At 34.7% G+C, this 25,754-nt stretch overlaps 1 protein-coding gene across 5 annotated transcripts in view; it reads left to right on the top strand.

Moving 5' to 3' along the window:
* The window catches only part of LOC144436061 (dual specificity protein phosphatase CDC14AB-like), a 44,805-nt gene that overhangs the window by 15,732 nt on the left and 3,319 nt on the right, over nt 1–25,754 (top strand). Inside the window, exons 6-17 of one of the 5 annotated variants that reach the window (XM_078124718.1) lie at nt 4,619–4,748; nt 8,391–8,478; nt 8,699–8,929; nt 9,372–9,510; nt 10,201–10,363; nt 11,320–11,391; nt 14,815–14,930; nt 15,452–15,499; nt 18,844–18,861; nt 21,416–21,550; nt 22,854–22,956; nt 25,100–25,149. In XM_078124718.1, the coding sequence (XP_077980844.1) occupies nt 4,619–4,748; nt 8,391–8,478; nt 8,699–8,929; nt 9,372–9,510; nt 10,201–10,363; nt 11,320–11,391; nt 14,815–14,930; nt 15,452–15,499; nt 18,844–18,861; nt 21,416–21,550; nt 22,854–22,956; nt 25,100–25,149 (1,293 nt within the window). The remainder of the gene's footprint in view (nt 1–4,618; nt 4,749–8,390; nt 8,479–8,698; nt 8,930–9,371; nt 9,511–10,200; nt 10,364–11,319; nt 11,392–14,814; nt 14,931–15,451; nt 15,500–18,843; nt 18,862–21,415; nt 21,551–22,853; nt 22,957–25,099; nt 25,150–25,754) is intronic. The other 4 variants (XM_078124719.1, XM_078124722.1, XM_078124720.1 and 1 more) reach the window with 4 other exon arrangements.

The raw sequence follows: 25,754 nt of genomic DNA, 5'->3' as shown, positions 1-25,754 counted from the left end.
TTATATTATCAGAAATGTATTTGAAGAGTGTAGAATCAATGGTCCTCTTTCAAGTATATATTTAGGGTCTTTAGAGTTTTTGTTTTAGTATCAAGTAGATGATAAAGTGAACCAAATACCAAACACCTTTTCTGTAATTATCAATGTTATCTGTAGAGAAGAGAGCAAATGTCGGTATTTATGCCAAGCTGACATTGATCATGAAAAAGGAACTCGACTACCTTGTAACAAAGTTTCTATTGTGAAGTAGTTGAACTGTTTTGTAAAACCTTAAATTCATAGTCGTAGATGCCAACCATTGTTAATATAAATCCAAGTATATACAAGAAGTAGCTGTAGTGAGGAGATGAACAATTCATTGTAATTGATAGATGGCAGGGTTAAAACTGGGTGTGTGGTACATAATAGGATATAAAGGTCAGACTGAAAAGGAATGGTTCTTTGAAGTTTTAAATCCATTATTCACAGCAATAGCAAAGTACCTATACTTGAAGGATTTAAGTTTTTTTTTTTATAGCTATATAATTGATAACCTTGGAAATACCTACTGTTCTTCCTAAACTTGTCATGGATCCCACTACAGTATTATACTACATGCTGTTGTAGGTTTAGGAAGCAGAGGTGGTTTGTTTGTTTTCGTTAGCATCTGTGGTATTTCACTAGATACTTCTGTACCACTCTGACATTTGCTTGATAACTGAAAAAGTGGTTTACACATTATCAAACAGAACCAAATACATTAGGTATATATTTGTATGTATTATTTAGCCCATCACTTGAATAATTTGAATAATTCATGCTTTATGTTATTCTAATTCCTATACGGCATCATTTTGATCTGGCCACATTGGCATCTAGACTAACTTTATGCAAGACTGGTTAAATTATTGGGGAGACATTTCTCAGAAGCTATTTGTTCCTTTATATTGTTGCTCACCATGATATGTACATAACTGTACACGCTACTACTGCTGGTACCAATGGCCGGTATCCACTGTTACCAGGTGATACCGCTTTCTACTTCAAAGATGTCAAACTACCTTTGTTATGTAAATTAGTTTATTATTTGAAATGATGGTCATATCTTTGGTATGTGGTATTCCTTGGTGACAAGTTTCGTAATTTTTTTATAAGAGTGAGTGGAGTTTGGTAAAATTTTAATGGTTGTAATAAACTTTATATTTCTCATTGGGTAATCTCAGTCTTAAAGTATATCAGTTAACCGAAGAGAAAGGTCATTGCATACAACAAACATGTGATGAAGGCCGTCTTGGCTTGTGTCCAGGTGATAAGGTGTCCACTGCTGAACTTTAGCCACACACACACTCCCATACTGATTTATAGCTAAGTTTGAAGAATGACAAATGATCAGTTACCATTGTGGGGGAGTCACATAATTGTTTCAACAGTCCACCAAATACATATGATGGTTGCTGCGTTACCTCAATTCACAGAATCCATGATTATCGCAATGTAGCCTGCAAAGGCAAAATGCCAAACAATACATTTAAAACCCACAATAGTAACAATGCTATAGATTGTCACAGAAAGGGTATAGTTCAGGGTTTCTGTACCTATAATGACAAGGCAGTAGACAACATTTAAAAAAACAAACATACCAAAGGTATAGTCAAAATGAAGGATGTGTCATGCTACCACATACTTAAATTTAAAGCACATATGAAAAGAAAACTTCAAAGAAATACATTTTCTGAAATTGACTTTTCTCTCTATTCTTTGTCTAGTTAATACTAGAGGGATAGCTAGTCAGGTAACTATGTATTCAAGTATTAACAGTTAAAAGGATGTTGTCTTCATATTGATTAACTTTTGACTGGGATCTTATCAATCTTTGAGTTTGTCATTTTAGTGTGCAAACATTGTGAAATAACTGTGTTGTGGAATGGCATTTGATGTCTTTGTATTATTAGTGTATAAATACACAATGGGAAATTACAATTTTGTAAACTTTGTACTGATTGTATCCAATTTTAGAATTGACACATTGTGAAATGGTTGTGATATAAGCTGGGAACTGATATCAATGTAGATACATTGTGAGATGACTGTTGTAGACATGGAGTGTACAGACGTTGTATAACTGCATATCTGCTGACATGGCTTGATATTAAAAAGGAAATACCAGGCTTACTGTGTACAGTTTTAATTTAGCCACTACTTCCTGTATACAAATACATGTGGTATTTAATCCATAGAATTATACACTAATGTCACTAGATGCTGTAGGAAGGACTCTATCCATGTATTTATATATTTATACATATTGGTATTTATTCTACAATGTGTGTGATTTGTTCGTTTAACATCAACATTACAGAATACCATCAATAGTCACTGTGTGATTCCCAAATACACGAGTTGTAAAACAAATTTTCAAATTTAAACTTTTGTAATTATTGATGGACACTGATTTCAGATCATAATGACAGCATGCTATTTGTTATTGTTTTACCAGAATTTTGAAATATATTCCTCTTCTGGTTCCATTCTTCCTATGACACAATATTCACCATCATGACTTGCCTTCCACACAGTGCCATGTGTGACACAAACACATCAGGCCTGTTGTAGTCCATAAACTTGATAAAGTGTCATGTGACACATAGCTGGTGTATTACTATTGAAAATGATAATACATCATTCAAATCCACTTGGTTATAATTAAAAACGGATTTTTTTTTAGCAAATTACTCTTTAGCCTGTATATGGTGGTCAACATTTGAAATGACTCAAACCAAACAGTTAATGCAGTGCAGAACAGATCACAGCACTTTGTGCAATCAACGCAAACATGCTTGAAAATGCCATTGTAATTGAATCTGGTGGGATTGATGAATAATGCAAATTGGTTATTGATTCTAAATGGCTCCAATGTATCAAGGTTGAGAAGTATTTCCTTTTCCCTGGACATATAAGACTGTCTTAATTATAATATGGAAGATATAGATGGTATGGCAGTTCTATGTCTGTTCAAGTAGTGACGGAAAGGAAGGTGTGTTAGTGATAGCCAGAAAATGAAGGAAAAAGAAAGTGTCACTGAGTGGAAAAAATGAATGGAATTTACATGTAAGACCTACTGTCAGTTCTGTAAAATGAAGGTTGGGTGTGTCAGTTCTGGAAATGTTGGAACTGGGCAGTTCTGGAAAGTGCAGAGATAGTAGGGAGGTGTGTCAGTTCTGGAAAATGACTAGAATGGATTGTGTTTCAAACTTTACATGTAAGTCATTAGCATTACAAATCTTCAAAGTAGTTATTCTAGTGTACACTACAACTCTAAGACATAATGGTGTGTATCTTAGTAATGAGTTTTACTTGTATAACCTACTGTATATATATATTTGTTGTGGGTGTCCAGTGTATACTAACTATTACAAAGACTGTTTATTTAGTACAAGGATAGTCCTTGTATGTCTTCAATATTGGAATGACTTTTGACTGATATATAGATAGTGTGCTTTATGATTATTAGGTGTATGTGAACACTCAGTGTGTGAATGGTAATATTTATGTCAATGTTTACATGTAAAGTATACTAGATATGTGCTGATAGAGGAGCTGTATCATGCATGTGTGTTTCCTTGTTTTCTATGTATTGTTATGGCCATTTATGCTTAAATATTGAGAGTGAATGAATGAATGAATGGAGTGAAGTAAGTGTCAGTGAAAAGAGAAAAACGTCAATTGTTCAAAAATGTTGACGTTACTCCAAGTAACATCTCAAGCAAAAATCATACCATACTATATAAGTTAACATGTATTCAAACAACCAACATAATGTACATGTTTGGCATTTTGTGCTTTGTGTTCTGAGTAAGTTATAAATCATACAATTCATTTCAAATCAAGACAAAATCTTTCTCCATGTCCAATCACTACTTTTACACGACTCATATATCTGTATCTTATTCAGGAATGTTGTGTTTTTCTTCTCACTTGGGCATTGTTTCATTGTATCTAGTTCCTTGACAACAAGAAATCTGGGTGTAAATATGTGGCAACATTTATACTAGCCTGCTCAGTGTTCCATTAGTGATTATAGTGATGCATCATTCTCTCTATTACAGGGATGCATCGTTCTATTTCAGGGATGCATTGTTCTCTCTATTACAGGGATGCATCATTTGCTACCCCCCTGTACATGACTTCCTGTTCTCTGTTACTCTGTATTACAGGGATGCATCATTTAGTACCCATGTACATGACTTCTGTTCTCTGTTACTCTGTATTATAGGGATGCATCATTTAGTACCCCTATACATGACTTCCTGTTCTCTGTTACTCTGTATTACAGGGATGCATCATTTGGTACCCCTGTACATGACTTCCTATTCTCTGTTACTCTGTATTACAGGGATGCATCATTTGGTACCCCTGTACATGACTTCCTGTTCTCTGTTACTCTGTATTACAGGGATGCATCATTTAGTACCCCTGTACATGACTTCCTGTTCTCTGTTACTCTGTATTACAGGGATGCATCATTTAGTACCCCTGTACATGACTTCCTGTTCTCTGTTACTCTGTATTACAGGGATGCATCATTTAGTACCCCCTGTACATGTTTTAAGAGACTTACTCTTCTTTTCTCTATTTACAGGGATGCATCATTTGGTACGTGTTCATATAACCTGACTCTACTAGACTGTCTAAAGGCAATAAACAAAGCTCTAGAAAGTGGTTTCTTTCACTTTGATACCTTTGATGTGGAGGAATATGAACATTATGAGGTGAGTTGGATTGGATTTAAACACCAGTCATTACTTTGTATGGTGAGTTGGAATGTTAGTGTCACTATCAGTTATTACTGACCACAACTATCCATATATCTGTGTGTTACTTATTTACTCCTCTACATAGTGCCATGTTGTGGTTGAGAAACCTGATAGGGCTGAACAACACAACATATCGTAAAGTCTATGCTCTATACTGTTAAATATAATATTATTACTGGTAATATTCACAGTATTATTACTGTGAGTTGAAACAGTACAGTAGTTAATCTCAATAACACACTGTAAATTTAGTGGTGTATCAAATGACTGTGTTCAAGGTATTTGACTCCATGTGTTACAATATACACCAGAATTCAGATAGTGATTATTCCTAACGTATGTACATGATATGACCATGCAAATAGAATTACAAGAACCATGTTGCATGGTAAGGACAGTCATACATGTTGTCATGTAAAAAAATGCATAGTCAGCAATATTACTGTTAACACAAAATGTAACTGTGGTCTCATTGTTAGTGTAATGTACACTATTTGTTAACATTGTCCATAGTCCATAGCAACTGTGTTGTGTGTCCAAGTGTACAATTTGATATAATTTGTATAATTGTATTGATTTCCTAGAACTGAGTACTTCCCACTGGAATTTTGTTAAGATCCAGTATGCAAATTAGACAGGTTTTATTGGGTAATGACAAACAATGAAAGATAAAAATAGAAAGGCATAGAAAAACATTTGAATAACAAAATATGAAAAGAAAAAAAATGAATACCAAAATATGATGTGAAATAATTTGTACAAAGAGAGTGAACGTGTATGTACATATATATGTATGTACCGGTATATGCTAAAGATTTTTAATGGTGAATGAGAAATTGAATAATAGTAATAGTGAATAAAAAATGATAAAAGACTTGGTATAATTGCTAGGATAACATCAATAGGAGATACATAGTAGTATATAGCAGTATTGAAATAATGGAATGGTCTGTAGAAATAGGGAGAATGGAATGATCTACCTATAGGTAAAGAGAGACTAGTAGTCTTGTGGATTTTGGGAAGAGAAAGGGGGTGTAAATTGTTAAGTTGATATGCTGTGGCAGTGCACTGTATATTATGGCAATCAATGTGTACATTAATATAACTAAGAGGAATATCATTAGGGCCATTAGACAATTGATTTTTATAAATGGCTGACAAATAAACCATGAACTATATTACTGCACTGTGTGTTATTTCATTTCAAATATATTCGAAACACACAACTGACTTGCATGTAAGTATTAAAGCTTGCATCCATCAGAGCATGGCCTATTCACTGTTTGATATTTCATTTTAATATACTCAAAACACACAACTGACTGCATTGTAAGTATCAAAGATTGCATCCCAACTCAGATCATGAACTATACAGTATGTGACATTTCAATGAACTTTAAACACACTATCGCCGCATCGGTTAATTTGTTATAATATTGAAACCAAAGCTTGCAGACCAACTGCAGATGCATGTGTATTAGTTTGTTCACTTATTAGATTATTGTAACAGAGCTCGAAGGCTAACATGAGAAAGTTCACTCTAGGTTTTGTTCATTTTTGTGAAATTATCATAGCAAAGCCTGCCAATACCTCAGGACAGTTGTGTGGGCGTATGTACAGTATATACCATTGAGTAGTTTGATAATGGTGATATGTTATACCTTCATTCCTTACATGTCTGTATTTTTCAGCCAACACAAGATAATTCAGTATACAGACTGGAAAATAATTCAGTATGGGCAGGGAAATGATATTTCAACATTTAATAACTGATAATTTATTTATAGAGTTGTTTGTTAAGTTAATCATGTGAAACGGTTAATTTCCCAAGGGATATCAGACATTACAATTTAATAAAAATGATCATCCCCTAAAATGAATGGTGAAAGGTTTAAATTGACCCTTGTGCCATGTTTTAGTGTTGATAAAAGTCTTTGCAAGGGGTAAGAGAAAGTATGAATAGAAAGATTGTAGTGTGAGATTGGAACTGTTGTCTATGTCACAAAAAACCCCTAGTAATATGTAAATTAATTAAGTTTTTCTCTGCTGTGAAAGCGTTCATATATAAAATAGAGATTCAATTTAAGATTCTTTTATTTTTAAACATGTATGATTTCGAACTACGTACAATCAAACAGTGAAAGTATGAGCAGTAAAGTTTTTCCAATCTTTATTTCAAGTTTCAATATGAAAATATATATGAAAATTGGATATTGTAAACATTTGATGGAACAAAGCATGTCTTTGGTGGAAACAAATGAAAGTGCCAACAGTCACCTTGTATATAGTATGTATGTTACGATATACTGGCTGAATACCAAAAGTACACTGAATTCATTTGACACTTTGTATGTGAGTTAACTGGTTGAATACTTAACAAATGCAATATTCACAATAACCCTGTCAGTTGTCATTATGAAATTACTTGTGAAAAATTGACATTTCATTAAAGTTCACGTCAGAAATCATTGAAGTGTGAAGTCTTCAATTTATTCATGAATGTGACCAACCAATTTCAATGTCATATTTTCAAGCAATTATAACATTCATAGTTAGTTGAACAGAAACTGGTTCTGGGTATTGTTTATTCTTTGTATTACACTTTACAGTTATGTCAGTCAAACCCCCCCATGAAGGCACCTACCATTCACTGTTTAATCAAGTCATTGTGCAAATGTAGCAAGTCATGAAGACTTAACTGTTGGATAATGACTACACATAGTGTACAGTAGTGCAATTACATGAAACACTGTCAGAAATGGTATGAAAGGGAAACTGAATAGAAATTATATATAGTCATTCTATCAATGAGTCATCAAGGGGGAGAATAATGTAAATGGCAGTAAATTACAGAAATTGTGAAGCTAAGTTAGCAGGAAACTTTACGTGTAGTCAAACTACTGTGGTAGACTGTCAATTTTACACTCAAACTCTCCCTATTCATTGCACTGCGTTACATTACATTGCATTACATTACGTTACAAAAACAGTTGCTAGTTGTATTTGTGTTGTAAATTCGTCTGGCTTCCTCTGTACTGATATTTAGGGATCAGTTCATAGTGATGTCAGTTTTACAAATAATAACAAAATGTTAATTGATAGTAGAACAGGTAATGATGTGTGAGACTATTTCCGTTTGTAAAGTATCACTTACAATTGTACACTAGGCTGTACAACTCTGTTAGTAACTTTAGTACTAGTAATACTAGTAACACTGGTATTGTCATGTTTACACTTGTAGTGTTACTTGATATATTTCAACCAGCCGACTGACCTTCATAGATGAATCAGTGTATCAAATATTGTCTAACCTTAATACACTGTTACAGATTGGTTCTTATTTGTAATACCTGACATAGACTGTTACCATAGATATTTGATTTCTTGGTTAACACCATGACTTCTATTCCATGCACTGCACATGCAGTACTGTAGGTGTATGTGAGAATAAGTCAACCACTTGTTCTATATTGACCACATGGTATGATTGAGGCAAAATGGTGTTACAAGTACCAAGTATGAAAGTGACTGGTACCCTCTTACAGTAAAAATACAGTAAGAAATTCTAAAATGACAAAATATTATGTCTGTTTTCAGAGAGTTGAAAATGGTGATTTCAACTGGATTGTACCAGACAAGTTCCTGGCATTTAGTGGACCACATAATAAAAGTAAAATAGAAAATGGTAAGTAAAAAAAATTCCAAAAAGGTTGTAATCTTTGATTTTGTTTTAACAACCGAAGACTGTCACATGTAAAGACATGAGTGAGAAGTTTTTTACAGACGACAAGTCAACATGTGTAACCTCATCACCTTACTTGGAGAGAACTATGAGAGCTAGAACATTGTGAAATACCAGTCCAACATTTTATAGATCATACATATTTCTTGTTTCGTTAACGCAGGTTACCCACTCCATGCACCAGAAGCTTACTTCCCGTATTTTAGGAAACATAATGTTACAACAATTATACGACTCAACAAGAAAATCTATGATGCCAAAAGATTTCTAGATGGAGGTTTTGATCACCATGATTTGTTCTTTGTCGATGGAAGTGTTCCAAGTGATGCACATGTACAGAAATTTCTCTCAATTTGTGAGAATGCAGAAGGTGCTATAGCAGTGCATTGTAAAGGTAAAGTGCTATTCTTCTTGCCTGCACCTTTCACAGTTAGACCAGTTACACTAAATCGTCATCACACCAAATTGATAAATAGTGTGGTCCATAAAAAATACACCATTTGTACTCAAAGATATTTGATTTTCAGAAATGTCACTAAGAATACACATGGTATTGTTTTGAAAATTAATGGTGTGAATATAGACATGATACCTACTCTGGGAAAATTCTCATATACCCTACATCACATTCTGCCCACACATGATTTTGTAAAACAAACCAAACAGCATGTTCATAAAAAACCACTACAGTTGCCCTGGTTGATAGAATTGAATGTAGAAGTGATACAGACTACACGCATCCAGATATGTGAGGACAGTGATGTAATCTTACAAAAAATGCATGTATAACTTTATGACAAACAGGTTATTAATTTGATGATTGTTTTGTGTTGCAGCTGGTCTTGGTAGAACAGGTACACTAATAGGCTGTTACAAGATGAAACATTACAAATTTACAGCAGCAGAGTGTATAGCATGGCTAAGAATATGTCGGCCAGGGTCAGTTATTGGACCACAGCAACACTTTCTGGAAGAGTAAGTGACACCTTAATATCTATCATGTCTAGCGGAGATGTGTGTTGTTTGTGTCGTGTTTACTAGCTCAGATATATGACTCACGGTTGTGGTCAAGCGTACCTTTCAAAGCTTTTTGGTTTGTCTGAAAACTACAGGTAGGCTTGAGATTGTGAGATTGTGAGACCATGACAAATCTCAGGACCGTGTGTGAAAGTTAAAACAGTTCAAATCTGATTGTTACATGTAATTAGTAGATCAAGGTTTAGACAAATTTAGCAGGGTTTCAAGAAGGAATTGTAAATCAATCAGCAGATGGGTTTAGCAAGTTTTTGCAAGACCTTCAGGATAATATCTGGGTGGCCTCAAGATCTCATGGCCTGAGTAAATATAACAAAGCTTCCATATTCTGATATTGTCAACAAGGATGTTGTACATGTAGATGGTGAATATTAACACAATGATGTGTTTGTCTATGAATGTTCTCAATCATCCAGGTATGTAGTTGATAACGAAATAATTACAATCTATCCTACTGCACTTGCTGTTCTACTCCGTCAGGTGTCACCAACCATCTGTCATTAGATCATGAGTCGGCCTAAAGAAGCATCCAGGATAGGACGTGAAACTGTTGCCAAAGCAACAGCAAGTCCAGTAGGATGGATTGTAATTACTTCATTATTAACAATGATGTGTTGTTGACCTTTACAGAAAACAAGCCAGTATGTGGGTACAAGGTGACATTTACAGAAAGAAACAAAGAGAAGGTAGACTGAGTGATAAATCTAGTGTGACACGGATCTTGTCTGCTGTGGATGATATCTCTATAGAAGACACTGATAGAGGCTATAAGATGGAGATTAGGGGAAATATGGTATGTATGTTACCGTGTGTTTGTCAAATGGCTACAAAATAAGATATGTGATGTTGTTTACATTATTACAAAATGTAGATACATGTCATTGTTTGGAACACAGTTACAAAGCTATTACTCCTGCCATGCCTGCCTCAGTCAACCTTTTAACAACAACACTTGTAACATGTACTTCAGCAGTCTTTCATCATATGATAGTTTCAGGAGGGGCAGGAAGGGGGAGGGGGTTATAATGATATCCAACCACTGAATGTTAAGGACTGGCAGTACATTTGAACAATGGGAAGGCTTGTTAGCATAGTGTTGTATAAAGTACACCATAAGTTCATATACCTAATTATATATAATACTATAGACAAGTAGACTTCTGACCCAAATATTATGTGGATATAATTGACAGGAAATGACATTTTACTTTCCCATTTTCATTACTAGTCATGCATTAAAATAATAATTGATGGCTAAAAAAAAAGAGTATAAACTCATTATTGGGTCATATTTCATTGTACGCTCTCCGAAATTATACCATTTATAATACAATGTCACATTTCACCCTCTTTATTATATTGTGTGTTTATTGTTTCACCTGAGTCTTTTATGTGGGATGACTTTGGATGTTAGGTTCTTTAAAAATCTTTAGATTATGTTTGAAGAATATTTCCTGTGCCGGTTACCTATCACCAAAGTCTCATACATAAAGAACTAGGGAAACTGTTCATCTGCCATCTTACTTTGCAAGTAGTGAGCTGAACATGTACTGAAATCCAAAGGCAACAAACTACACACTGGTGATGTCAACAAATTTTCATTAGTGATAGCCATGCCACAAAATCACTTGATTGGCTGATTGATGTCACATGTGTCAGCTCTGAATTTTGATTTGTCAAGCAAAGAAAGGTGGCAGGTGATTGACATGTACAAAGCTGATGTAGCACTACTGTTCTACCTTGTTACAGGATGAGTATGTAAATGAACCTGCAAGTGATGATAACCATAATGAACTGTTGTATACGTTAGATAAATTCCAGGTAAACCTTACCTTGCTGCCCCCCACCATTAACACTGTGTGTTCTATGTAGTATCTAGCAGGGGTTAGTTACATGTAATGGACTAGGGTTATATAGGTTTGTAACAGGGTTTGGAGCTTTGCTATGCCATGCATATATCTTTATATGTAGTGTGTGTGTGTGTGTGTGTGTGTGTGTGTGTGTGTGTGTGTGTGTGTGTGTGCGTGTGCGTGTGCGTGTGTGCGTGTATGTATCTTTATATGTGTTGTGTGTGTGTGTGTGTGTGTGTGCGTGTGTGCGTGCGTGCGTATGCATATCTGTCTGTCTGTCTGTATGTATTTGTGTGCATGTCTGTGTAAAGTCTGATAGCCGTACAGTAAAATGTGCAGAACCTTAGTACTACAATATTATGTGTTCATAGATTAAAGATAACACCATAAAATCATTGTATAATGTAAATTGTAATGTTTTGGATGTTGAGGTAAATGCTATGTTTATCTGATCATCATGTTGTAAGTTCAGGAAAGAAAGTTCCCCAACCCCTGAAGTAATGTCAGTTCTTGTTACAGCTTATGGGCATGACAATGATGCACTAAGTGGAATGTCATAAGTACTAGTATGACTTAAGTATCAAGGTTGTCTATCTACATGCAGTGAACCATATACAATCAGCTAATTGCCTCTAATCTTGGGATTACATACAACATCCTCACACCACGAGTGTCATAAATAAGTTTATTTTGTTAATACTATTGCCATAGGTTAGAACTAGTAACCTAAATTATGTCTAAAATCCATGCATTAACAACAGATGTGGATTAGTTTTGTTCAGACCATGATAAAGGTCATGGGCTTATTGAAGCAAGACTATACTTATTTTTATTAATGTCTAAGTATAAAGTGGGCACTGATTATTGTAGATTTGTCGATTCTGAATGACTTTCATTTCAGTTTGCCCAACCATGTTGTGTATTTTCTACTGAAAGCTAATGAAAATATGAATGCTATAAACTGTATGATAGTGGAAAAGTTGACAGTTAGTCAGTATTTCTTATAGATATAATTGTAGTCTGACAGCAGTGAAATGTGTAATAGTTCTTGTTATCTTTGTTGTGCTTGTTTTGTGGATATTCATGTTTTGTTTTGTTTTGTTTTGTTTTGTTTGTTTTCATTGTTTTCTTGATGTATTTATTTGCTTTGCATGGCATGGTATCAAAGTTCCTTGTGTCCTAACTACAAAGATGGCTGTATTAATGTTGGTGTCAGTTTAGCAAACAGGGTTGTATTAACTTTGGTGTCACTTTGGCAATCTAACTGTGGTGTCACTTTGGTAGACAGGATTGTATTAACTTTGGGGTCAACTTTGAGGAGTATGAAAGAAATAAAAAAATCTGGATACAAGAAATAGATTTAAAAATAGGCTTCAAGCTTGTGTTCATTTCTCTTTCAAAAACCTTGTTGTAACTTGTAAGCAACACAATTATAAAAAATTATTTTGGTATGTGAAAATTTCCGAAAAGGGCTTTATACTCAAACTACACATTTACAGGTCATACTAGTACTTTATATAGTATAATACTATATTTCATCAGACCACTTCTTATATCATAATATCTTTCAATCAAGAAAGTTGAGATAAGATAATTTCATAATCCTCAAGTATGAAAACATGTTGTTTTAGTTAGCGATATATAAGGGTGGAAGGGATTTCCCTAATGGTTGAATTAATCTAATATAACTAACATTTCGAATTTGATTGTACAAGTCAACATAGTTTGTACCCTATTGTGTGAATTAACATAGCTATTCATGTGTTGGTGGGTTTGTTGGTGGGTTACACAGAAACTCATGATTGGCTGGTGTGTGGAAAATTTTATCATTGCATGAAAAACTAACTTTCAGAGCTTTTGCTGTTTGCAGAATTCATGTTTGCATTTTTTGTTTTGAACAATAACAGCAGTCTCCAATGTGTTATTTGTGCTAATATGGCCAGTGTGATATTTGGCTTTGTTTCAAGTGCTTACATTACACTTACCATGTTGTCTATGTTATACTTGTCATGTGTACACCACATCCATACATGCATCTATCACAGTCTCCAAGTCTTCGTTGATATTGTGGGCTTCTCCATAAGTGTATTTGAGTACATTGCTATATGTTTATAGACTGTCTGTCTTTATTTTTATGTCTTGTTTGTCATTGCTGCTTGGCTTATTAATACTTATACTTGTTGCTGAACAGTTTTCATTCTGGACTCAAACTGCATATCACTTGCTGAACAGTCTTCATTCTAGACTCAAACTGCCTATCACTTAATCAAAATGTAGAAATAACTGATACTGTGATAGACAGCATAAAGAGTAGTCTTACACTCATTTATGGTAGACACTAGTCCTGTCTTAAAAGGTTGCCGGTGGTCGAGCAGTTAGCTCGTATGCCTCTTACCTCTGCAGCGTGGGTTCGCACCTACCAGGTGTCGGCAGGTTTGATTACCTGTAAATTTACCACATAACACTGCAAGTAAGAAGAGTGTCATTCTGTTTGACTCTACCTTACAACGCAGGTTTTCCCCGAGTACTCCGGTTTCCTCCTGTACTAACACTGAACCAAAGGAGCCTATAAATGGGACTAGCTGCCATTGGTTATCCAATAAATAAATAAATAAAAATAAATAAAAGTAAATAAATAAAAAAATACATGTAACATATCTTAGGGCTGTCTGGCTTCTATGTTCTACTTCAGGGTGACCAGTTTACATGCCTACATTTACTACATCTACAACTGGTGTGTAAGGTAGAACACATCCTGGAGTCCTGCATACATACAACACACAATATGTGCAGGCCAGCTTTAAGAAAGCTTATTGATTTCTTAGTCTATGTCAGAACAGAAGACGTGTTCATGTTACACTTCATCATCAAACTTGCCTTACTTAGGTATAGGTTGGGAAGCTTTTCAGTGTCTTTGTTAAACATAGCCAATGACAGAATCATCGTATTCTAATCTAAGAAAGCTTGTAGAAGCAAGATGCCAATTCTCATGCTTACACTTACGGTAGTTCTCTTGGTCTATCTGCCATTTCTTGTTTCAACTACAAAGGTACTTTACTATGCAAGTTGTATTATTTTCTAGCAATGTCAAAACTACTATAATCTATGTCTTTCCTTTTCTGTCTATTCTCTCTTCCAGATGCATTCATTACAGCTTATGTGATACTGTTAGGTATCTCTTACGCATAATAACAGCTTCTATTCCATGTTTACAGTCCACACATACCGACTCCACTGAACACCAGTTTACATTATGATAGCATATCTGTTTCATCCTACCCCTCTACGTCTGCTTACACAAAACACACCAATACGGCTAGTTTGTACACAAACACACTTAGGTGGCTAACAACATTCAGCGGAGAATTTAAACTTGTCTTTTATATCCAAACAGGATGATTATGGTACAGGTCGTACAAGGAGAAGCCAAGCTGTGATGACACAGGGAGATAAACTGAGACACTTGAAAGGACAAAGAAAGCCAAGATCGGCTACTACTGGAGCTCTGAAGTAGGTGGTAATATCAGTTCTTGTAATGATGCAGTAGTTGTGGTGTAGACTGCCAAAATCATTACTACATTGTACACCCGTTTTATTGAGGTGACTGATCAACAAGGATGGGTTCTATCAGTGTTTGGAGAGTTGACAAATTAGTTAGATTTCCTGAATATTGGATGGTAGCTAGGATTTCAGCAGTTGTTAACCACCCCCACCCCCACCCCCACCCCCATCCCTTCCACCAGTGTGCCCTCTATAGGATACTTGAGTCAAAATGAGAAGAACTGGGTTTTCTTGGGAGTCACCACATAGTAGGAGATAGGAGAACATCAAATTTTGGTGCATCACTAGAAATTGTGTGCATCAGTGATGCGTCAAATTGGCTTAGACGTAGAGGGCACACTGCCTTTCACCACATCCCCACCCTGTTTATTTTCAAAGTTGTATTACATATAATTTGATTGGAATATGTTGAAGTCTTTGTTGTATGTCTTATAAACGAATGTTATAATTGAATATTTTGTCTTACCTAGATTGGAAGATGGCAAGATCCATTCCAGGTCACCCTCTCAGCCATTCAGGTAAGAACGCATATAAAAGATACTACATAGATCTTATGTTAGGATAGAGAAAATGAAAACTATCAGGACATGTAATATGAGCATGTCACCAACGAGGGCAGCATTGCGGTACAAACTGTACTGGTGTAGCTTGTCTACTTGCAGTTGGTGATTCCTTCTACATTAATAATTATACTATTCAATGTATGGAGTAGGTGTGAAGACAGTAGACAGCATTATCAGTGTTTGGATAGATTTAGAGATTGGATTCAGGGATGGGTATGTTAGCATCATTGAGTCCATTAGTTTCAACAACCTTCTGAATTTTATAAACTATCCTGATCTGATAGGATTTGAACAGTCTGAAAATTTGTTTTGATATTACATGACATTGGTCAATTTATTAGCTTCTTTATGTTTACAAGCTAAAGCTTCTGCTGAGTTGCAAAAACTAAAATGCCTTATTGTCATTTGTTTAGATCTCTTGTAATGCTGTCAGATACTCTTCATCAAATCTACATAGTTGTCTATTAACATTCATTGTCTCATGACTACATAGATCAATCTATGTGACACTGTTCAAAGGTCAATGTAATAATTACATGCTGAATTACAGTACATACATGCATTCATGAGAAAGATATTCTTGTTTTGTGTTACCTTTCTTGCCTGGCATCTTGTAAGATCATGATATTTCAAATGACTTGGCCAATTCAAATGACTTTGCTACAACCAGATGATTTTGTATCTGCTTAAGAGAATTCATTTCTTCCTGTGTCTGAAGCCATTCAAAATCACCTATCTATTAATCATTTTCTCTATCCAAAATCTTCTTGTTGTCTTCAAAATGAACTAGTTCTAAGACCAGGAGCAAACTCAGCAACACTTATAACAGGTTCAATTATGTATTTACAATACACTGCTATGTTGCATTTAAATATTAAATAACAAAGCATTTTATGAAAACTTTTTTTTTCTTATTAAATATGCAGTGTACTTGCAATTAAAAACACTCTGTCCAACACATCGTAAATATCATTTGCCATGTGAATCATTCACATGGAAATGTAAAAACATGTTTTATTTAGTGTAAACACACTGGTTAATGTACACATTATGCTTTTGGTATAAGCCAGAAATGTACACATTATGTTTATTGGTGTAAATCACTAATGCACACATTATGCTTTGGTATAATCCACACATGTGCAAGCCACTCATACTATAAATATATGCATTTTTGGGTACAACCACACACATTGTAACTGCTCTTGGTGTAAACCACATATGCATAGTAAATGTTTGTAATCTTTCCACAGTGGTACTAGTTCACTGAAAAACTTCCTGAGGTATGCACTCTCAGAATCAATCACATTGCTTTAGTTTGTACAGTGCATGTTATGTTTTGCTTTGCTGTGTTGTTTATATTGCTGTGTTTGGTTTGACTAGCTAGATGACCACTAGTTTTCAATTTGACTGGCACTTTGACCAGTACTGTTAGTTTAACATTGAGGCAGTATGACAAGTTAACTTTGTGTTAAGTAGTAATATGACCGAGAGTTTGGTTTGACTGGCAGTTTGACCAGTATCACTAATTTAACTAGCAGTGTAACCAGTTTATTTTATGTTAATTAGCAATACCACTAGTTAACTTTGTAGTAACTAGCAATATGACCAGTAGAGTGATTTGAATGGCACTTTGACCAGTACTATTAGTTGACTATAGCCAGTTAATATTGTTTGAACTAGCAATATGATGAGTTAACTTTTTCTTGACTAGCAAAATAATTTTTACAAACAATATGACCAGTCAATTTTGTATTGTTTGGTAGTATGACAGACAAGTTGATATTGTATTGACTTGTAATATAAGTAGTAAACTTTGTAATAACAAACAAAATGAGTAGTCTATGCTTTCAATAGCAGTTTACCTACCAGCTATGTTTTGGCTATCAGTTGACCAACTTTATCATTTGTCAAACGCCAGATTGTTGTATTGTACAGTAGTAGTGGTGAATGGTTAGACCGCTTCACATGTTTTGCTAAAAGCCAATGCCAAGTTAGGATTAAACTTTTCATGTGAAAAGCAGTTATCTGACAGAGCTATAGAAAAGTTGATTCAGAATGAAAGAATGATCCTATGTAATCCATATGGCCCCACTGATAAGATAACATTAATGCAGTCACCAGGGATTGAAACATAGCCTTTTATACAAACAAGTTGTCAGTTTCAATTTGAAACTATTCAGGTAGTACAGTTGATAAGGAGCCTTTGATCCTCCTCAGTCCATATTAGAATCTAGTCTGTATGTATGTGACTATTGTAGTAAAACGGGGAGAACAAGTAATGTAATATCCCCTAAAAGGTTTGTGGAGATGGGCAACTACTACATAATACAATAACACAACTGCAGTACCACTTTGAGTGTAATGAGGCATTCAGAGAACTAATACCAATGAAAAGTACCAGTTACAAATGAAAGCTTTTGGACTAAACTCTGCTTTGAAAAAACCATTTTGTCACTCAGTACGGAAATGTACTTGCTTGCAATGACTTACAACATGGAACCACCTGGCTGTAAAGGTGATGAGGTAGTAAGTGACTGATCTTGTATGATGAATCAATCCTATCCATATATTGATAAGAAATCAATCCCATATTACAAGGCATGTGTTGTGTTATAGACAGTCAATGGTTTTTGTGTCCTAAAAATCTAAATTTTAATTTGTGTCTGAGACTTGTTTTTTTGAGTCGTCGGGACAATGTCAAATTGTATATTACCAATTGTTTTGTTTTGATACTATGTATCTAGATTACATCCTCTCTATCTCTTGTCGCTCTGTATCTCTTTCCTCATCTACCTTGGTGTGACTTTTAGTCAGGGGTACAGTCTTGACAAGTCTTTAATGGCAGTCATCAACTAACTATCCCTACAACTAACTAACTTGCTATGGTTTTTAGGTGCATTACTATCATCAGCTTGATTTGAAGTGTACTTACATGTAGTCTAATCAGAGAACTAAAAAATGCAAATTAATTGATAGCATGTGTTGTTCATTTGCTGCTACTAACACATGTTGAAAATAACACCTGGTCTGTTTACAAATTGTTGATGTTTTTACGATTCAGTAATGACAAATGCATAAGAATTTGATTTGTAGCACAAACCTACAAAACTATTGAAAGCGGATCGATTCGTAAATTAATTTTATCAAAGTATTAATTTCAAAATAAAAACTGACAGGGTAGTTTGTAAGTGCCATGGACTTCTTCACAGACTGAATTGTTGTCTACTTTTCACAAATAATTAACTTCTTCTTTCCTTCCTTTCCTGATACACGTCACCTTTGCCGTGGTCTACCAGGACTAGAGGATCTAAAAAGTAAGCACATGACATAATCATGTGACCTTTCACCTTCCATGCCAGTATACTTTCCTTACACCTTGTCTTTCATTTGTATTTCCTCTATGTGTTTTGTTGTGTACCATGGACAGATACATGGAGGTGGTTACAACTTTGGATTGGAATGGCAACTCTTGAGTTTACCAAATATTTTAAGGATTTGGAAACGGTAAACTGATATGCAATCACATAGGGATGAAAAATGCTTATATCAGAGTAAGCCACATTCTTAAAATAGGGCACATGAACTGAACAAGTAAAGTTTACCAAACTTAGAAACGATAATGCAGAGGCAATCTTTATGCAATTCCAACTGAAACCAGCTATTTTCATGACATATTCCCTGAAACTACGAAATTCATATTCCTAGGAATATATGACTACATAAAGTAGTCTTTTCATGTACATTATCTCTCCACTAGTTAGCTTGCAATGTACATTATACCGGCTCCTCCACCATTTATCTCTCCATGTACAACGCTATGAATGTGTTTGACAGTCTTCTCTTCAACATTTCTAGGTGAAAGTATTATGCGATGAAAGGTCAAGGGTCACGTGAACAATTGTGAAATATCTATGAAATGTTTGAAATGTTTGGTCTGAATGGCTATTGAGTGAAACATTTTCAGCTAAAAATCCCTTTGTGGTGATGTTTGCTTGCTGGACTGCATTTGTGCATTTAAATTGAAATGGTGTAATATTTAGAACTCTCATGGTAGGAATTGTTAGCGACTTACTGGGTGTAATAAAGGTTGTTTTGACATGTTTCCATCCAACCTGCTGACTATAAAGTGCTCTAATACAGAGGAATTAATGCTTTTGCTGGGTATTGCTTTAGGGAGTTTTAGGTAGCCTTACAGGTCTAGCGAAATTCACAAGAGTTTCAACTCATAAACTAGATTTAGATTCTGTTTTATTCATACATTCTTCAAGTGTCAGGTAGTAGAATTGTGTTGAGAAAGTTGCCTAAGAAAATGCTGTGGCAACATATGACAGGAATTCTTTCAAGAACTGTACTGTACAAAGAATGGGAAATCAATGTTTTGTGGGATGTGAAACTAGAATTTAATAGTCATTCTGTCAGAACTTAAAATTTGTGTTTCACTTCTCGGAATTGTATTTTGGTCATATTGAAATACATAGTGTATAAAAGTAGGCATAATAACTGGCATATTTTCGTGATAACAAGTAAAATACAGCACAACAAGCATTTCATAGGCCAAAGGCTGCACTTGCCACGCTCACATTAATACAACAGTAAGAGTGTATAGGGTTATATTGTAACACAGCAAACTTGTCACTTCACTACTCTCCTATCTAACCATGTAGTGATAATAAAACATACAGTCTGTTCGAACTATACATGTACTGTACTGTCAGTGAAAAACTACTTTACAACACTATATCACTGTACACTGAGTGATATTACATGTAACACACACCATCTATACATTATCACTCATGGCTATACTACTACACTATCAATGTATAACATACCATCTATGATATACTGCACTCAAAGCTACTGGTACACTACAACACCATCAATGTACCGTTACAGTAAAACATACCATCTCTACTAAACTGCCACTCATACTACAACATTATCTATGTAAAACATACCAGCTATGTCTAATGATATACTATCCCTGACAGTGCTACTCTAAAGGGATTGACATGGTGTAGATATACATGTGTAAGTTATCATAACATATAGGTAGCTGCTATTGATTTAACCATATCTACTTGACATCACATTGGGTATACGCAGGGCATACATATACCACCATAGTACTAATCAATACTAACTATGGGTCTACTTGACAATGGTGAAAGTTAATTAATACTTAAGTATCTGCTCATTTCAGAATCTCATTTTTGGTTTATTGGCTTTGATACTGAATTCTAGCATTGTTGATGTTTTTATTGAATGATAACTATGCATGAAACTGATGATGTAGTTTTTATTGATGTAGTATGTAGTCTCTTTGCAGTGAGTTGCAGTTTACTTTGCCCACATACATGTATGTCTCTGTATTGAGACACTGTCCCTATCAAAGCTTTACAGAAATTGACGATCTACTTTCTTCAGGCCTACATGGTTTTCAGCCCATTTCTAGTGGTTGTCAGTTCTTCCTACTCACTGTCACCAAACAGAACATAGTTGGAAAAACTTAACCTTCAACCACGGGTTCTTCTATGAAGCTCTGTTGTAAAATGTCACAACACAATGGTAATATAGAAGAGAGAAAAACATTACAGATAATGTATTGGTTGATGGTGTAAACTTTATTCATTGTTGGGAAACAATGATTTGAAAGTATATCATCCTTCAACTCGTGGTTTTGTGCATCTCCCCCTTAAAAATCTCAAGTCGAATAACAACCACTTTTAAATTGTAATAATTAAAACTATAAAGCCAAGTGATCTATCATCTCAGCTGAGTGTCAGTCAAGGTCTTTGTACTGTACAGCCTTATTAGTATTTCCTCACTATCTGATGAAGTTGACCTGACTTTGTTTCATACACACAGACTGACATCTTCTACAGCCACACAAAGTACCATGTCACCACTCAAGTCTTCCAAAGTCACTAGCACAGGTGTCCATATTGGATCTACTAAACGATCAACTCGACACAGTGGGGCTGGTAATACTGCACTAAGAAGGTAAGGCCATTGATGTTTATTTCAATTCATATTTATGTGTGTTTTCTACAACAAATGTATTGAATCTGTGTTATCCATAATGATATAAACATTGTGATTTCTTAAACATGAGTGTCTGATGAAAACAATATTTCATTACGTTCTTTACATATTACTAAATGTATGCATCTATTTTCAGCAATATACATGGTCATGTTGTGTAGTATGTTTGAAATGTGTATGAAATGATATCATTATTAAATTAAAGAAATTTCAAAATCATGCATGGCTGTTGAGACAATGGAATAGTTAAAATCACTTTGTTCTGTAGTTGCTGATGTTGTACGGTTTGTTGTTGTGTGCAATGTTCAGTTGCTAAGTTTATTCACATCATAGAAACAACAAACAGTATAAATATGTTGTCTGTGATTTCAAAGTGATAATGAAAGTCAATCAAATGATGCATGTACTATACTAACTGAATTGTCATCCAGTACATTTGTTATTTGAAGCATGGCTATGCATTCATATTTGATTAATTCAATGTATGCATAATCTGTTAGTCAGTTTAATCTACTTATGTTAATTCATTGATTAACGTTACAGGTAAACCCCTAACATTCATCATTAGCACACAAACAAAACAAAAGAATGTTTGGTATTTATACTTGTGTCACTCCAGATCAGAGTTTTCCTAATCTACTTCACACAGTTTTGATTTAATTTTAATCACATGGTTAGTCATATCATATGTTATACATTCAATTCTTAAAGCTGGAAGTCTGAAGTTTTTCAACAATATGGATTTTACCTGGCATTCGTCGTTCTCATATACTATACCAACATGATCAGTTATTGTAGGCTGAATAATGTCGTAGTCATCAGGATAGGTTAGAGTGACATTACTGAGACTGTAAATAGGCTTATAGTAGTCGTAGGAAGACAATCAATGTGACATACAATCAGTCCAACCTAAACTTGCAAAACTCAGATACTCTGAAAGGAGACGCACAAGTGAAAAAACCAAGTCATTATCATGTAGATTACCATAAGCTTTCACTCACTATCATCATGGTATTTTCTGGTCTTGTCATGTGTCTTCATAATTCAGTATCTTTCTTCATAATGACAGAATTTTGTTCTTTTTCGATGATATCAGACTGTTTTCTGTGACATCACAGACAGTTTTCAGTTTACCATCACTGACTGTGACATCACAGACAGTTTTCAGTGTACCATCTGATCACTGGCTCTGTCTTTGATATCAAGCTATTATCTGTATGAGTGCACTGACTCTCTCCATGATATCATGTATTGTTTTCAGTTCATTGCGGCTTAGCAAAGAATATAACAGTTCTATCAACACAGATAGTACTTACAGTTCCCCAACAGCCGTACCAGTCAAATACCACACTAGATCCACTCCAGTAAGTTCTCAACAGTCTTTCCTCATCTAATCATGTCTGCTGTGATTTTCATTTTTATGCTTGGGTTTCTAAGTTGGGATTTTGAGTTTATTTATTTATTTATTTGTTTTTTTGTTTATTTATTTGTTTATTTGTTTATTTATTTGTTTTATTTATTTATTTGTTTTATTTATTTATTTATTTATTTATTTATTTATTTATTTCATGCCAAAAAATGCCATTAATCAGATTTAGTTTGAGTTGCTGTGGTGTGTTTGCCTACATATTAATTCTCTCTGTGTTATCTATGGCTTTACTGTTCTTTGTGGTGAATTCACTAATCTTTCTACACTACTGTTAATCTCTCTCTGTCTGTCCACAACCCCCACCACCTCATATCCTGAACAATAACAGTATCTCATGCAGAAGTCTTCACTAGAGTACAATCTCATTGGTCAAAATATGGCTCATTTAGCAGACACGAATAATCACTTCTCACTTTATACATGTGGACTGACATTGGACATCATCAAGTACAGTGGTACAGATAATGCATGGTGTGTTTTCACTAGTCCCAAAGATTTTATAGCTTGGTATTGGACAAGGATTGAAATAATAAAACTTGGTCAAAGTTACACACCGAGATAACAATAAAGCTATTGAAGGAAAGTTATGAATGGTTTATTGTAGACATACATGTATCGTGTATAAGTTAGTGAGGTAGATACAAAGGATACTGTTGTACAAGTGGACGTATGTATGTGTTTGTGTATGTTCATCTGTATGTGTGTATGTTCATCTGTATGTATGTATGTTCATCTGTATGTGTGTATGTTCATCTGTATGTATGTATGTATGTATGTACATGAGTATAATATTGATGTATATTATACCAGGATCAAGATATTGTAATTAATTTGAGTAGTACATACATAGTTTAGTTTGAGCTGTTGGTCATGAAACTGCCAGGATGTGTGACCTTTGGGTTAGTGAAAACCAGGATGTATGACCTTTGCTGTCAGTGAAGTACCAGGATGTGTCATGTCTGACAGCCAGATTCATTCTGTAAAAACTAACAAGACTACACTGCACATATGAATAATGCTGTGATTTCTACGCTGCTTTCAGGTATCAAATGGGGTGTTTTATACCTTGAAAGTGCTAACTTTTAACTAATACATGCAATAAAAGCTGTTGCCAGCGATTATAGTGGTGCCATTTTGTGCTATAACATACTAACACGTTGATTGTCTTACAGCAATGGTATGGGATTTACTAACATAGCAAGCTACTTAGATCTATTTTACATCACCAAGATGAACACATCACACCCCCTCAAACTCTGATATCCAATACGACCCATCCCCTACCATAGTCCTAGATGTCCTCCAACTCTTGATGTATTCAATGTCATCCTCCTTCTGTTACAAAGAATGAACAAACCCAACAAAATTCAAAACCATATCAAAATAAACATGGGAAGAGTTCAAAATATGTCATATTTTCCATAATATCTCAAATCAGTGAATACAGTACTGATTCCATTAATTGTTGAGGTTAATCCACTTTCTACCAAGGGGTATTTGTTTCTTCACAAAAAAAAAACTGTGCAGTTGGTAAAAACAAGATTACAAAAAGATTAGCTGAGATTATATAATTGTATCTAATGATATCTTATCGTGTTTTGTTACACATGTTGGATGTGAGATGAGAATTGCAAATCATTTCATATCAGTATATAACAAATAATTTTTCAGATAAATTAATTTACAAGTTTCAAATTTGAGTTGTAATCATTGCAGATCCTGCCTTTAACTATTAGGGTTGATACACAGTTCATTTATAGATCGTGGTGGAAAAATAAAATCAACTTTTATACTAGAAATTGAATCCTGTCAGTTTGAATGATGACAGGATTTGTTTGTCCCACCCAAAGGTTGTGATGGAACTAACAATAAAATCAACTAAGGTAAAAATAAGAAATTGAATCCTGAATGATGTCGAGATTTGTTTGTCTCACCCAAAGGTTGTGATGGAACCAATGATAAAATCAACTAATATTAAGAAACGAATCCTGTCTTTCAAAATAATAACAGGGTTTGTTTGCCCCATCCATAGCTTGTGATGGAACCCAATGACAAACTCATTTAATTTGTATCATCAGGTAATCCAAGATCTGTACGGGGAATATGATTATTTGTATCAAGATCGTCGGTGAGTTCCCTTCCCTCCCTACCCTTGGTCAACCAATCGTTGTCATGTTTCATGTCATTTCCATTCATGTCAAGTTCTGTCCCCTTTGTTGCCCATCTGGCATTCCATGTGTGATGTGTTTATGTCTCCTCTTTATGTTCTGATTTCTTCACTAAGTGCACTCAGCACAAACAAATCATCTCAAGCACACACACACCTATCAACACTTGTCTTTCACCAGCACATATCAAACCTACTCATGCAGTTTATAAGATAATTGTCACCAGCACTACCAGTTCACAAGATTATGGCACAGTGTAAGATGCTGGATCTATTACATGTAACTTTGTGTTCATCTTTATATCATCATTACAGATAACTCAAATGGTTTGATCTTTCTCAGATAGATAAACTACAAGTTCATATTCGTATACTACTCGGCTGTTTAGCAGTGGAACATGAAATATTGATTTGTGTCACTTCACTTGTGCCACTTTGACTTTGAAATGCTACATTTTACCATTTGGCTGCAAATTTTAATCAGTAAATTGGGATCATGCCATGATTTGCTTTTGGGGAATTTACAAAAAGTTTATGAAAAAGATTGTAGAGTTATCCAAGAGAAT

The sequence above is a fragment of the Glandiceps talaboti genome, chromosome 6, assembly GCF_964340395.1.
Source record: "Glandiceps talaboti chromosome 6, keGlaTala1.1, whole genome shotgun sequence".
NCBI classification, from domain to species: domain Eukaryota; kingdom Metazoa; phylum Hemichordata; class Enteropneusta; family Spengelidae; genus Glandiceps; species Glandiceps talaboti.
This window is presented reverse-complemented; position numbering and strand designations above follow the sequence as displayed.